The 16,641-nt window shown below is 35.6% G+C and overlaps 1 protein-coding gene and 1 pseudogene across 1 annotated transcript in view; both read left to right on the top strand.

The window, feature by feature from the left end:
* The window catches only part of LOC111152562 (myocyte enhancer factor 2A), a 156,144-nt gene that overhangs the window by 95,745 nt on the left and 43,758 nt on the right, over positions 1-16,641 (top strand). Inside the window, exon 4 of the mRNA XM_022511039.1 lies at positions 41-244. Within this exon, the coding sequence (XP_022366747.1) occupies positions 41-244 (204 nt within the window). The remainder of the gene's footprint in view (positions 1-40; positions 245-16,641) is intronic.
* Positions 9,970-15,471, top strand: LOC111152537 (annotated as a pseudogene).

Raw genomic sequence — 16,641 nt, 5'->3', positions numbered from 1 at the left:
CTTTTACTAAAAATATACCTTTTTTTCTTTGATCGTCTAGGTTACTTTTACAAAGAGAAAGTTTGGATTAATGAAGAAAGCCTATGAACTTAGTGTGCTCTGTGACTGTGAAATAGCACTCATCATTTTCAACAGCTCTAACAAACTGTTTCAGTATGCCAGCACTGACATGGACAAAGTTCTTCTCAAGTATACAGAGTATAATGAACCTCATGAAAGCAGAACCAACTCGGATATTGTTGAGGTAACACATATATCTAGTAGTGCCTGAATTGCAGACATGATTATTTCTTCCCTTTAGTAACTTTTAACTGTCAGATTGCTTCACATCCACATTTCAAATCCATTTTATATATATATAAAATATATAAAAATATTTTAAAACATATATTTTATATTATGTATATATATAAAATTTATTTTTTTCTCCAAATCATTTCTTGGGATGATCTAATTATTGTATAATAATGTATATATATTTTTTATCCAAATCATTTGTTACAAGGATCTGATTATTGCTATGTCATGACCCACTTAGGCTATAAACATATGCTGTTTATTGAGACAAAATTAGGCTGTTGTACTGTGTAGAGCAGTATAATACAGCATTTTATCTATGATTATTTTGTATGCATTTTAAAGTTAATATTATAAGAAACTATATCACTTGGGATAGTATGAAGTTACAGTTTTAATATGCCTTAATCATTTTATTGCATCAGTGACTACCCACAATTTTAAACACTAATGAAATGGAAGAAAATGACATAAATAATACTTCTATTTTGTGAATATTATTTTAGTTGTGGGGTGGGGAGAGATTCTTCACTTTTTTTTCCCCTCCTTATCTGTTGTCCTTCCGTATTTCTAATAATTCTGCCAACCTAATTAAAGTGAAAATAAAAGGAATTTTTTGGAATTATTTCCATCTTACTCAGAAATAGGTTTTAAAGCAAAACCTTCAAAAAGGAGACTCTGTATGCCTTCCCCTATAATTTTCTTCTGCTGTAAAATATTTTTATAAAAGAGAATTTTCCATTTATATTTCTAATGACATTTTAAATTAGCTTAATACTTTTGTCTTTTTTGTTTACATTTAGAAATTCTGTTTCATTTTTATTCAAAAAGGGAAAATTTTTCCCCCACTACTTCAAAAGTTACATACTTTGGCTTAGTTTTTATATTAGAAAACTATTTCAGTAAATTAGGGATTTCCTTGTGAAAATACTAAAACCATGTGAAACGATGCAGAATTAACCACAAAGGAAGAAATGAAGTCCTAATGTAGATTTTATTTGAGTAATTAAAATTAAGATGAAGAGTCTTTAACTATTTTAGTGTATAGGAAGCTAATTTACCTGCCTCCACTGATGAAATGCATTTTAAATTTCCTCTATACCATATTATTCTACTGCAACCATTCCTTTTTGGACAGTAATTGATTTAGTTTATTACTGCAAAAAAAAAAAAATCTGCTACTTAGAGTTAAAAAAACACCTCTGTTACTTTTTAGCAGTTAATCAGTTGTTTGCAGTGAGAAGTAAAAGCATCTTATATTACAGCTACAGCTCATCTCTGTTGCTTGTTCCCCAGTTTTATTTAAATGGCTCTTTGCTATGAACATCCCCTGAAATGTGTACAAAGTATTCGATTTTGCTTTTGTTGTTCACTTCAGTTAAACTACATGGTTACATCGTAGCCAAACCCCTTAATGCAGTTGTGATTGTATCAATTTTAAGTTACTTTATATTAGCATTTGTGGTATATCTTAATCACTTATGTGCTGTATAAATTAGACCCTTTCCCTATTAAACCATAATTCATTTTGAATTATGATTTTGTAAATTATGGGATCATTATTCGGGTACTCTTTTATCAGAGACTTCATAACTGGATTCCCTTGAAATGGAGAGTATCCCTGGTGTGTTTAATTTAAAATGACATCTTATTTTAAAAATCTTTGTATCTTATCAAACGTTCCACTGCCTAAGTCAAAGAAATAGACTTGACTTTAATAATGCCAACAAATAGATAATTTAAGCTAGTTTCATTGTAGAAGGCAACCACCTCCTTAACCCTAACTACTCTGCTCTTTCATTGCAGCAGTTGTTGTTCTTGGCCCCTGGAAGTTGAGGGTGCTTCGCACAGCCCAAAGTTTACTCCTTAGAGAATATGAAGAATATAGTCTGATTTAATCCTCACAGAATTTTCAAACTACCTCAGTCTTCATCTCTGTTGTGGTCAGCAATCAAAGTGTAAGAGAGTAAATCCCAAACATGTTTTAGCAGTCTCCTATATTACAGTTTACTTTAGTGTGAAGGGAAACTTGGCAGGTCAATTATCAATTGGGAGTTCAATGTTTTCTTTTTAATTGAATTTCTTAGATACAAGTGAACATGAATATTATGTGGAGTTCTGAATTATATAAATACAATGGATAGAAGACATATTGGCTTATGAGGGATACATTTGTTGGTAGGACAAATTATAAGGCTGAATTTACTTTGTATGTTAAGCTTACTGAATTAACCTTCATTATAAAACAATGGTGGTTATCCTAGATACTCTTTCTTCCACATATAAAGTAACGGAACTGCAGCCTCACTAGTGGTGTGCATGTGTCTGAGTTCCTTTTATGAGTGGTGGTGATGGCTTATACTAATGGAGCTATGAAGATTGTTGTGAACCAAACTAAGATTATAGGACAAGAGTAATGGCAGATACATATAGAACTTCCTATGGGCCAGGCATTTCCAAGTGCTTTACAAATATCTCATTTAAAGATATTTTTAGAATACCGTTATAAGTATTTTTTTCATATAGTGTTTTATATAGTTTCCTTTCAAGCAGTTGTAGTCATTGGAAGCACATTTTTGTCCATTTAACAGAAATATTCGAGGGGTTCCTCTGTGCCATGGAGTCTGCAGAGTGATTTTATTTAGTGATTTCTGACTCAGGCCCCAAGACTATTCTTTCTACACATAGTTTTGTAAACCAGTGAGATACACTTGTACCAAATGAAGACTTTATATCTGTGAACTTCTAACAAATTGGTGTAATGTTCTGGATGGCTGAAAAAGCCATCTCCTGTGACTGAGTTCATCAGCAGTAAATGGAAGCATAAGTGACCCGCTATAGAGTGTTTCCTAATGCAATATGGTTGTCAGTGAGACTAACTGAAAACTTTGAGAACAACCTTCATAAGGCCTCTAACATGAATGCATTTATTTCCTATTGCATGTAAATTACTCTTTAAGATCAGTAGGATTTTACTTTCCCCCATATTACTAAAAAGCTATACCTGCAAGGATGTACGTATATTAGGCCTATGGAACTAGATCTAGTATGTTTTCTGGGAACACAGTGAAAAAAATATATTAAAAGCAGTTGGTATTTAAATATTATGATGATAAACAGATATAAAGAAAGGTATGGTTCTCAGATTTTATCTATCTTTTGATTTTAACCTCAAATATTAGAAACCCATATACAGAATGGTGTTCTATCTTTGCTGTCCCTTGTTTCACATTACTTATATTTTGAAACTAGTTTCTTAAAATTTTAATCAATTTTAACAATTATAATTGATAAAAAATTTCTCTATTGCTTTTAAAAAAATCAACAGCATTTACATATTTTAAATTGCATTTAGATATTTCAAAGTTTGTAGTGTCTTGTAGGATGTAATTACCCCACATTCAGAAAGCTTGAATAAATGAAAACGGAAACTTACACATTAGTAAATTAGAGAGTCATTAAGATAAACTTTATAAGAGACTTCATAACTGGATTTCTTTATAATGGAGAGTATTGCTGCTGTGTTAATGGCATCTTATTTGAAAATGCTTATACACTGCTTTTTAGGAGTTTACTCCTTTAAAAAATGAGTTTTACTACTCATTTTTTACTATATTTCCTATATTTCATTAGGAGACATTCTGTAAAGAATGTCATCAGAAATATACCATTGTACCTCTCCATGTTATTAAGCATTGATAACAAAAATATGTGGCTTTTTGTTTGGTAATTTAGTTGAAATGTACAAAGGCAATGTTATAATCCCCCATCTTTTTCTTTTCAATAAATTAAGATTTAAAAGCTTGTGAACTGTAGTATGCAATTTGATAAGAACATTGGATTTGTCCTAGAGTATTAGAGAAACTAGCAATGAAAATCAGTTGGTTACACGTTCATACACGTGTGTGTGTGTTTATATACATTGTGTTTACACTAAACAAAAGCCTAGGACCAATAAAACGGTTCTGCATCAAAATAAAAATTAGGCTAAAGCCATGAAGTGAGGATTTTAGCAGCTGATGATAAATGCCTGAGAATACTTTTGTATCCACTTTTCTCTTTCTTTCGCTTTGCAGGAATATTTGAAATATTATATATTCCAGTGTATAAATATTTTAAAAATAGTTATGACTTGGTGATATTGGAGAATATTTAGCAAATAGCTTATGTGTGATTCTTATCACTGTGCTGTTATTTAAGAATGTAAGAGACCATGGCCATTTATCTCTTTAGTTAGTATCTTGTAAACCGTTCCCAGATAGAGGTATCTTCCTCATGACAGGAATACTGTAGTACTTAAAAGAAAAATTTCTCTTGTACTATCTTATTTGATCTTCATATCCAAGGTATGCTTTTTCAGAAGTGGGGATTGAGACTCCATTTGCCCAGAGTCATGTAGCAATTTAATGGCAGAAATAGGATTAGAATCTGGCATTGACATTATAGCCTCCCTTTGCTCCCCAGTTTATTGAATCTATTGGAGCTTTGGAACATTTCGCCATAAACAGATGAAGGTTTTTATATATAAGTCAGTGATGTATATATAACATGTAGCAAACGTGAATGAGTTTTCCTCAATAATAACAGAAAATGAGTGGGGATAATTGTAGTAAGAATAGTAGATAACTTTTATCTAGTTGCTAATTTAGTCTGGTACCTTCCAGGGCTTTTACTTATTTCATCTGATTGAACCCTCTTATTGTCCTTATTTCACAGATGAAGAATTTGAGACACAGTGATAAAATAGGATGACAATAATTTGGATTCTAAAGAAAGAGAAAATCTGCTTTTTCAGAGTCTTACTCATTCCTCCGACTTTCAGATTACAAAGGAATTTAGAAATTACCAATATCTTAAAAAAGAGGAAGATAGGGAATCAATATAAGGTGCATCTACCAATTATTAAATAAAAACAGCTGGTAGTGAAAGTTGACCATGGCAGAGATACATTATTTTAAAATCCATGGCTCTCAGAGTATAGTACCTTGATCCCCAGCAGCAGTGTCATGAGAGAACTGTTAGAGATCTAAGGCTACTGAAGCAGAAACTCCTGAGGGGAGGTCTGAGCAATATTGTATGAACTCGAATTAACTTGTCCTAAGTGGTGTGAGCCCAAAAGCTTCAAGGTAACATGCAGTCCCTGGGCAGTGGTTATCCAGCTTCTTAAATATTTTTATTCCCAAGAATATCCTCTGAAATAATTTTAAGCAGTGAGCAAGAACAAAGTGTAACTTGTAAGACCTTCTAAGGAAGCAATCCAAAATAGCATGCCGATTTCGGTGTGAATTACAAACTAGGGGACACGTTTCCAGTGGGTTACCTTCTAACAGGTTACCTTTCAATTCACTTCTGCATGGTTATAAGTGCTTCTATGAATATGTATAGGGGGTCTGGTGTGGATGTGTGGGCCATGGATTATAGTTCCTTGGTTGAGCAAAACAGAAAGATAAAAATGACTTTCGTCTCCTGAGATCATCTAGTACTGACCTTATAGAATCAGAAGCATCATTATGCTTCGGTTTTCTGACAGTATTACAATGTTCTCAGAGTCTTTCTGAGCCAATCAGTTTTTTTTTTTTCTTCCCATGTTAAAGATGAGGAATGGAACAGACAGGGAGTGTTTAAGAGGCTTGCCTAATGTTTTACAGGGCTGCAGTGGAGCGGCAGGGAAAGGGGAAAAATAATGAGACAACTGAAGACAAGACAAAGCTTCCCTCCACCTCCAGCCCCCTGCCCTGCTCTTTTATTCCTAACAGAGCCTGACGCAGCAGGATGGTGATTCACAGGGTGAGGCACGCAATCCTCATGGCCCTCCTCCTCTTCTCACTTGTCCTGCACCATCACCTCACGCAGCAGTCACTGTAGCTCTTGCAATTTCAGTTTGACTCTTTTTATTTTTACTATGTATTTGAATATTATTATTTATCATACAATTATTGGTTCTCACGTATGTGCTTTTTAAGGAACTGTGCATCTCTGCTTATGATTTTTATTTTCTTGAGATCAGATTTTTCTCCCATCGAAGATTGATGTTGCTGATATATGAACAGGAGTTCATGTGGGAAAGGGATGAGGTCTATCACTTTATAATACAGCTTACATTTCTCTAATGCATTTCTTGTGTTCATCGATGAATACCTATGTATCCTTTTCATGTCCCTTTGGGTCAGGGATTGAGTGTTTTAGTAGTTACCATCAGAGAAGGTTGTTCTTTTTCCTCTGAAGTTCTTTGCTACATTAGCCACATTTTTGGCCAGTGAGAAAGAGGGTACAGAGGATTGGGGGAGTGGTTAGAGCAAATTTCCTCTAGAGGTAACACCATCATCTTAGTCCTTTAAAGGACAGGATTGGAGAGCGAAAAGGGTAGAAGAATGGTGTTCTAGCTCAAAGGGGTAGCTTATGTGGAAATTAGGAAATGAAACCTAGCACAGTTATTTTATGGAGTTAAAGTCAGCCAAGCATAGCTGTAGTAGTATAGTGTGAAGAGTGGAAATAGGCAAGACCTGGAAAGGAAACCAGATCCCAGGGAGGTGTATAAGGCCCTTGACTTTCTCCTGAAGGCTTGGGTAGCTATTGAAAGAGCTGTGTCTAGGTTTTATAGACTCTTCACTTCCCAAGCAATATGTTGTGTTCAAATCACACTGTAATTTTTTTTGTTTGTTTTTGAAAGGGGTTGAAAAGGGAGGAGGAAAAGGGTAAAAATGTTGAATATAATGCATTATTTTTACATTTTTAATTTATTGTACTGATACTTACCATACCGTGTACAAGGCATTGTACCAGACACTGGGAATAAGTGGCCATATTTCTGCTGTTTTCCTAAAAGCTATCTTATTATCTTTCTGCAGAAGTTCTTTTGTTAGATACATTTCAGTATAGATTCAAGACACTTAGAATCTCAAGATTTTGATGTTTCCCATCAAAGAGTAATCATTCAGCATATAAATACTATCTTACTATTAGAGTTATAAGCTTATTTAGTGCAAAAGATGCAGGGTACTTACCATGTTTAAGGATGTTCTGTGTATGCCTATAGAGTGAGAGATAGGTAGAGTGTAAGTGATATTTCTCTTATAAAGTTGTAGCAAGTGCAGATATGCAGTTTTTTTTAAAAAATGTCCATTGAAACACATAGCTCCTTCTTAAAATTAAGAAGACAACTTTTATAGTTTTTATATTTATTTTGATATTATTTTTGTAGCTCAGCTTTGAGAGAAGCTCTAGAGATCTAGAGTCTAAAGAAAGGTATCTTTTTTTTTTTTTTTTAAGATTTTATTTGTTTATTTGAGAGAGAGAGAGAATGTGTGCATAAGCAGGGGGAGCAGCAGAGGGAGAGGGAGAAGCAGGCTTCCCACTGAGTAGGGAGCCTGATGCGGGGCTTGATCCCAGGACCCCGGGATCATGACCTGAGCCAAAAGCAGACACAACCAACTGAGCTGCCCAGGCACCCCGAGAGGTATCTTCTTATCACAGATGAGTCATAATCCTACTTTTTAAATTTATAATTACACAATCAGTGCTTGACCTATAAATCCTTCCAAATGGTAGTATGAACTTTTTATGTTTTGAAAAAGTAAGCATACCTTATAATTTTGTAGGTTTTGTTTGGTGTGTTGATTTGTGAATCAAATCAATTTTGGATATGTGCTTTGATACTTGTGTGTCCTAAGGATATTTCGTGAAGAATCTTATTGTCGTGTAGGCGCACTGATATGTGATTTTATTTCTTACTCAAAGAATAGTTCCTAAAGTTTTGATTTTAATTGATTGGCAGTAAAAGATCAGAAGTACGCTTTTAAGATTGTTTTTTAAATGTTAGTGATTCTTGCAACCTGTTATATAAACTACAAGTCTGAGTCTTAGAGAATAAACCAAAGCTTGAATTCATATTGGAATTTACCTCTTGTAATTCGACAGGGAATATTGTTCTGTGGTGCTTTGTTTTTATAGAAATTTTCTTTCTATATAACTGCTTTGTTATTTTATGGTAATTTCTGGGCTTGAGTTGTTATTTCCAAAGTCTCTTCAAAATCTCAATAAGTTTATGTTCTGCAAAAAAACCTTAGAGATAGTAACTAGTATTTGTAAAGGAATTTAAAAAATCAGTTTGCTTTTTCATGCTAACAGTGGTCTTACAGGATTGTTCCATTGTATGATATAATTAAAATATTTTTAGTGCTATTTTCCATATTTGTTATAGCTGGATTAAGTTTTTAAAAATTGTTCTGTTACTTTGGGGTGTAAAAAAATCTATCAGTTATGTTCTGTATGACAACAGAAAGGAGGGGTTTTAGATGAAGATTTAGGCATTTTGTGAAAGGTGATAATAATTCTCAAATTCTATTATTTGATATTTCACTGATTATGATCCAAAGTAAATTTCTATATTTAGTATTTAAAATTAGCATTTCTTTGCTATACTGATCTGTTATTTATTGAATATTTATGGTATCTGTTTAATAGGAACAGAGAGTTGTATTAAAGTTCTAAATCCTAGGGGTGCCTGGGTGGCTCAGTGGGTTAAAGCCTTTGCCTTCAGCTTGGGTCATGATCCCAGAGCCCTGGGATTGAGCCCCACATCGGGCTCTCTGCTCAGTAGGGAGCCTGCTTCCTCCTCTCTCTCTGCCTGCCTCTGTGCCTACTTGTGATCTCTGTCTGTCAAATAAATAAATAAATCTTTTAAAAAAAGTTCTAAATCTTGTGGATTTTAAGTATCAATTAAATAATATATGCATAAGCATTTTTTAAAAAAGATTTTTTATTTTTAAGTAATCTCTACACGCAGCATGAGGCTCATACTCACAAGCCCGAGATCAAGAGTTGTATGCTCTACTGACTAACTCAGCCAGACACCCCATGAAAGCATTTTGAAAACTATTTTGTATTAGGTTGTTTCTGATTCCAAGCAACAAAGACCTGACTGAAACTCACCTTTAAAATAGGGGTACTTGTTGGGGCTCCTGGGTGGCTCAGTGGGTTAAAGCCTCTGCCTTTGGCTCAGGTCATGATTCCAGGGTCCTAGGATTGAGCCCCACATCGAGCTCTCTGCTCAGCAGGGAGCCTGCTTCCTCCTCTCTCTCTGCCTGCCTCTCTTGCCTGCTTGTGATCTCTGTCTGTCAAATAAATAAATTTATTAGCAAAGTCTTTGCTAAAGCACATCAATATTCTTCCCACAGGATTCCCAAAATCTTTTAAAAATCTCTTTAAAAAAATAATAAAATAGGGGTACTTGTTACATCACATAACAAAAAATGCAGCAGTGTGGTAGAGATTAGGCTCTGCTCTGTTGAAGTAGGCTCCAGGTTTCTGCCTTCTCTCTGGCTTCAGCTTTGTCCTTATGCTGGCTGGTGCATGTGGACAGTGGCAGCTCCCGACCTTACTTCTGCACATGGCATCATCTATAGCAGCATTACCCAGTAGAACTTTCTGTAGTGATGGGAATGTTCTCTATTTGTGCTGTCCGGTAGAGGTAGCCATTAGTCGTATGTAGCTGTTGAGCGCTTGAAATAGAAATAGTGCAATTGAGAAACTGTATTTTTAGCTTTGAGTAACCACATGTGGCTAGTGGCTGCCATATTGTTAAGCACCAATATAAAGCATCAGAGATTTGTTGTGTCCTAGAGTTTTCACCAAATGTTCTGAAATTAACTCTGTTATACTGGCTTGGATAACATGCTTCCACACTCCTCCCTGCAGTACACTAATCATGGTAGCGAGGAGAAAATGGAAAGTGCCAATTGGCTTATTCTTGCTAGATACTCCACCTCTGAGTTGTACTATAAAGCTGCCTTGATCCAGAAAGTTTGTATTTGCATAGGTGGGGATAACCTCAGAAACAGACCCATACATTCATGGTCAGTGGATGTTTGACAAAAGTGCTAAGGTTAGTCAATGAGAAAAGGAAAGTCTTTTCAATAAATGGTGCTAGAAAAATTGGACATACATAAAGAAAAAATAAACCTTAATATTACTACACATCATACACATGTCTGTGGAGTAAAGAGTTTGTGTGAGTGAATAATAAAGGTGAGGAACAGACAGATTGGGTGTAGTTGATACAGTGCCTTGAATATCAGTCTGTGGTGTTTGACATTTGTCTTATAGGCATTGGGCAGCCTTTAGAGGTGTTTAAAAATTTAGGTAGTCAAATAATTGTTACAAGAATACTAATCTGGCAGCAGATTACCAGCGTTTTAAAGGAGGTTTATAGCTTTTAAAAATAGACTACAGATCTCATCTTTTAATTATGATAGGTCTTTAGTAATGTTGAGATTTTTATGAAGAAGAATGCTGTTCCACTTAGTTTGAGTGAGGAATGGTGATTAAAGTGGTGGTTTAGACTGTGTCCTAAAGATTATGGAATATTGACCTGTCATGCTTTTCCTTAATTGATCTATAAAAAATTTAAGAGAGCATCATTTGTAGAAAAGAAAATGTTTAGAATTTAACCATAATGTGAATGTGATCAAGTATAAGTATAAATAAGCTTTGTAATGTGATCTCCCTTAATGTAACAATTTAAAGTATTTTTATTTAAAGTCATTATTTATTATGAAAAAGTGACCAAAATTACTGTAAAAAGGAGTTTATTATGAGAAGGTTTGGAAAACCCTGATCTAGTTCTGTACTTCATTTAAATGATAAGAAAGCAGGAGTCCAAACAAAGCAAAGGACTGGTCCAAGATCTTAAGAGTTTGCAGTGACAAAACCAAGACTTAAATAATGTTTTCTTGAAGACCCTGGATCTATATCAGACGAGATCGGGCGTGTTCAGGGTGGTATGGCCGTAGACCTGGATCTATCTCAGAAAGACTAGAACTTTTGAGGCAAAGTCTTTGCTAAAAAACATCAATATTCTTCCCACTGGATTCCCAAAAATCAGCACACAGCTTAATAATGTCCTGTAAGGTTGAACTAAAAGCAATGTTGCTTCCTTCAGTTAATTTATACTCTTAAAAGTTTATCAGGGACGCCTGGGTGGCTCAGTTGGTTGGGTGTCCAACTTGATTTTAAGTCAGGTCATGGTCTCAGGGTGACAGGATCAAGCCCCATGTTAGGCCCTGCTCCGTGTGGAATCTTGCTTGAGATTCTTTGCTCCCCTGCCCCATACACACACTCTTTCTCTGTCTCAAATAAATCTTTAAATTAAAAAACAAACATCAGACGTTACCCAAAAGTGTTAAGGACAAAAAGCATGAAGTATGTTTAAATGGAAATAAAGTTCAAGAATAAAAGGACATGATTCTCTTCACACTGTAATACTGGAAATACTGCCTTTATTGCTGTATTGCCCCCATCTTCCACATTGACTCCCACAATATATTATTTCCAACCTTTAGAAAAGTAAACAGACTTAAAAAGAAAAAACAAGTGCTTCTGCTGTAATGCAGTTTATGCATTCCTGAAAAATCTCATAAACTCCAAAACCTGTGCAACATTGTGTTCTGATCAACACAAACTAAAAAATAATTAGTAATTGAAAAGAGAATTTAAACTGCTAAGTGAGACAGCTTAGTATGTAGTTAGTGGCTACCACAGTAGGTGTTATAAATGCACAGAATTAATTACTTGAGTAAAAGTGTTGGCAACATTTAATTAGAATGGAGATAGTGGGTCTTAGGACAGTGCAGATGGCTGTGTAGCAATGAGCAATGGAAGGTGGTGGGGGGTTGCCATTAAAGTGAGCATGGAAAATATTACAACCATCAACAAGGCTGGGAATACTCCTCTGAAGCCCCCGTTTTCAATTTCTTTTTTCTTTCTTTTTTTAAAATGCTCCTGATCTCAGGAGGCCTTTCTCCTTTCCTGCTAAAGGTTGCCACTTTCCTGGCTCCCCTTTCCTAGGAAAAATCCCCAGTGAACCAGAGTGACTTCTTTATTATACTGACACCATTCCCTATTTATCAGTTTCATGGCACCTAATTTACATTCCAAAACACATTATAGTAGAGCAGACTGTATTGTTTAATCATAGAAAGAGTTTTGCTTTTTTTTAAAAGCACATTTATCAGCTAATATTCATCTGAATAAGCGGCTGCTATATAAAAGATTATTCCCGGTGGGGGTGGGGAGTTGTATTATTATGCTGGTTTCTTTTAAGGTACAAAGGAAAGCTGTTTTCATAGATTCTATTGGCTTTTGTTTCATATAGTTCTGTTCAGTGCTAATCTTAATATACCTGGGTATAAGACTCAAGAGGTGTGAATTCCAGTGTGATTATTCGTAATAATGGTAAAGATTCTAGTGTTTTCTGCAACCTGCATAAAGTGCTTTCACACTACCTGGTATCTTTATAAATCATTGCCCCCAAAATCCTTCACTGTCATGTGAAATTGAATGATTAAATGTTCAGCAAGGCAACGTAGTGTAGCTAGTGGCTACCACAGTGGGTACTGTAGACATATTTGAGATTAACTTTTTCTCTTCTTTTTATTGAGATATAATTTACAGACCATAAGATTCACCATTTAAAATTATAGTTTTTAATTTATTCAAAAGTTTGTGCAACTGTGAACACTGTCTAATTCCAGAACATTTTCATCAACCGTTCACAGTCATTTCCCAGCTCCCCTTACCTCCTCATCCTGGCAAACACTAACCTTTTTTGTGTGTCTATGAATTTGCCTATTCTGGATATTTCATATAAATGTTCTGTCTTGTGTCTAGCTTCTTCCATTTAGCATAATACCTCCAAGGTTCATTCATATTGTAGCATGTATCAATATATCATTCCATGGTTAAATGATATTCCATTGTATGGATAAACCATATTTTGTTTATCCAGTCATTCGTTGATGGACATTGGGTTATTTCTACTTTTTGATTGCTCCAAAAATGTGGCTCTCAATTTGTGTACAAGTTTTTGTATGGACATGTTTTCATTTTTCTTAGGTATCTACCTAAGAGTGGAATTGGCCAGTTTGTATGATAGCTCTGTGTTGAACTTTTTGAGGAACTTGACAGTGGAATTCTGTGGAAAATGTGGGACTCCTTTCCACATTTCAAGGAAAAGCAGAAACATCGTCAAAAAACTTTGTGGATATCATTAGAAAATATTTGGTTAATTTTTTCCTAAAACATTGATTTTTTTTTTTTATTTCTGTAATGTTGGATCAGGTTATCTGGACCAACCCTTCAGCTGAAGACAACTAAAAATACTAGATAAATTGTACAAAAACTTCTTTATAGCATCAAAGAGCTGTTAAGGAACATGCCAGACCAAAATCTAAGAAAAGGTAAGATCATAAGAGGTAAAGAAGTATTTAAAATTCTGGCTACCCTGAGTCATTTGCCCACCAGGATAAAACAGTTGAAAACTGAGCTTCAGGTTTTGTTGGATCCAGAGGCAAAGAGCAACTCATTACATCTAGGTTTCCAAGACTAATAGATCGCCTCCCATATCAAACTGGGACCTCAGGAAGAGGAAAAAGTCCACAGTCTTTTCTCTACTTGAAAAGATTGCAAGGAGAGATCTGTTGTCCTGAACAGATGGGGGAAAGAGGAGAATAAGAAAAGTAAGAAAGAGAACCTATCTCTGAGGGTTGTAAAACAAGTACCAGCATTGTGTGGAACCACTCATTGTCCAAAATCATTTAACACAGGAAGCCCGGGAAAACTTTTGCCTCAGGTATCTGGAAGAAGCAAATTGATATACTTTTTGAAGAAAGGCACTTTATTCAAAGCATCAAAAATCTCTTTCAAATAACCTTTCAAAACCATAGAGCATACCTCATACAAAGATGACTGACCATAAAAGAAAATAAGACACCATAAGCAAAATGCAGAAGAAATAGCAGAAACTGACATCTAAATACTTCAGATACTCATTATTATACATAGATTATAAACAATTTCACTCTGTTTTAATAAACAAGCTTGAAAATATCTGCAAGAAACAGGAAAATAGAAAAGAAGTAATATAAACAGAATTGAATGAAATACTTAGAGCAATGAAAAAAACACAGTAACCAAAATAAAGAACTTCGGAGATACGTTGGAAGTGTATTTGACATAGCTGAAGAATTTGTGAACTGAAAGAAGTTATCTGGAGGCTCACCACAAAGAGATGAAAAGGTAGAAAATATAAGATGTTGAGGAAAAGGAAAATTGGTTGGAAATTCTAGCCTGAATTTTTGTTGGCATTCTAGAAGGAGGGGGAGAGAGGATGAATATGAATGGGGGCAAATGTGATATTTGAAGAGATAATGACAATTTTCCAGGATTGATTTAAGGAACTCAACAAATCCCTTGCAGAATAAAAGAAAAAAGAATCTATATATATATATATATATACGGAGTGAAACTACAGAATACAAAAGACAAAGAGAAAAACCAGAGCAGATTATCTTCAAAGGAGTAGTGACTAAATAGCAGCAAATGAAAATCTCTAGTCAATGAAATGATATCCTGAATGTGTTGAGAAGACAGAACTTGTAATCCAACTTAGAATTCTATACTCAGAGAAAATGTCTTAAAGAATGAAGGCAAGACACCTGACTTACATGCCCAGGAAACCCCCATTGCTTCCTTTCTTCTGGCTGGCAGCAGGGAGGCCACACTGTAGCTGGAGGTGCTGTAAAAGACCTGAACTAGCAGGAATTCATCAGCGCTCTGGCAGTCTTCGCTGAAAAAGTCTGGGGAGCTGAAAGTCCCTGCATGGGTAGACGCTATAGCATAAAGAGCTTGCTTGTTCCCTGTGATGAGAACTGGTTTTTGTTGTTTTTTTTTTTAAGATTTTATTTATTTGTCAGAGCACAAGCAGGGGAAACAGCAGGCAGAGGGAAAAACAGACTCCCCACTGAGCAAGGACTCCATCCCAGGACCCTGAGATCATGACCCAGGCCGAAGGCAGAAACTTAACCGACCGAACTACCCAGAAGTCCCTGATGAGAGCTGGTTCTACACATGGGCTGCTTCCACAGCACGGCACCTGTTTCTTCAGGGTGGTGCTGGGGTCAGCTCCATAACCAAGATCTATGGGGGACACCAGAGAAATGGGTTCATGCCCAGCTGCTTCAGCAAGGTTCCAGGAGCATGGCCCACAAGTCCTCCAAAGCGTAGGAGCTGAAAATTATGAAAAAGGACCAAGAAGGAGCCTGCACACTGACACCTCAGGGACAGAGGAATCTGGAAAGAATCACCAGACAGGTATCAGCTGCCACCCGGAAGTATTAGAACAAATGCTGGGTTAATAAATTGGTTCATTCATTTAAAAAAAAAAAAAAAAAAAGGGAAACCTGTGTATCAGTTTTGCAACTAAACCATGTCAGGCTTTTGAAGAAGGGGTCCAAAACCCAAGTCAGACTGTTCTTGGTAAGAAAGCAGTCTTCATGGGAAGATCAAATGATCTTCAGAAGCTTCAAGTAGACAGTGACCCGTGTCTCTGTTTCATCAGTGAACATTAGAACCTAGTAGGTGCTCTCAGTAAGTTTTGTTGGAAAAAAAGAAGGCAAATTAAGTTATTTGTACAATTAAAAAAACACACACACACTGAGAAGGGATGGTGAAAACCAAGAGCCAAGACTTTTGAAGATACACTTTCCTGACTTCACGGTGCACTGAGAACAAAGTTTATCAAAATATTTATGTGTGAAGATTTGCAACAGAATTACATTATCCCCTGTTGATAGGCTGAGCTACTGGGTTGCCCAATATCTGGTTTCTGTGAGTTAAGGGCCCCCTCAAACTGTTGGTTTTGCTCAGGGTTGAGGGAAGAAGTATCATTGCCATTTATTGGGATCTTTGCCATCAAACCTGGGAGTATCCTAGAATTGGATAACACTTTCAAATTCAAAGAAGCCGTATTTTGAACACCACACACTTCTTACTGAGGAAGATAGGAATAAGATTATGGAGGAACTGGAGAAGGAGCCAGAAGGCATTGCCTATAGCTACATGCAGAAGGAATGTGCTGTCTTCCCAAGGTTGAAGTGTTTCCTGATCCCAAGCCTCTCTGTGTTCTCCCTTTCATTTATTGGCTGATTAATGCAGTCTGTTGAACCAGCTGAACTAGTACAGTGTAGTGGAAAGAGCACTGAACTGGACATCAGAAGATTTAGATTCTAGTCCTAGTTCTGCTACTTAAGAGCTGTGTGATGTGGTAGGGTTGAAGGCGGAGTACTTGGGTCTCTCCTAAGCTTCATATTCTCCTTTGTAAAGATAGGAGGTGAACCTAGGTTGCAAAGGTACCATTTAATTTTTTTTCATCAGCTATCTTAATATACTTTTTTTGTGTATGTAAAATCTCAGGATCCTGTTGTGCCTCAAATATTTTGACTCAGTGGACAAATTTTCAGAAAAATAAAACTTAACAAAATGGAATCATGAAACTATAGACAACCCGAA

The sequence above is a fragment of the Enhydra lutris genome, unplaced genomic scaffold (assembly GCF_002288905.1).
Source record: "Enhydra lutris kenyoni isolate GAN:26980312 unplaced genomic scaffold, ASM228890v2 scaffoldscaffold29, whole genome shotgun sequence".
In the NCBI taxonomy this organism is placed as follows: Eukaryota; Metazoa; Chordata; class Mammalia; order Carnivora; family Mustelidae; genus Enhydra; species Enhydra lutris.
The sequence above is the reverse complement of the archived record's forward strand: the minus strand, read 5'-3'. Positions and strand labels throughout refer to the sequence as shown.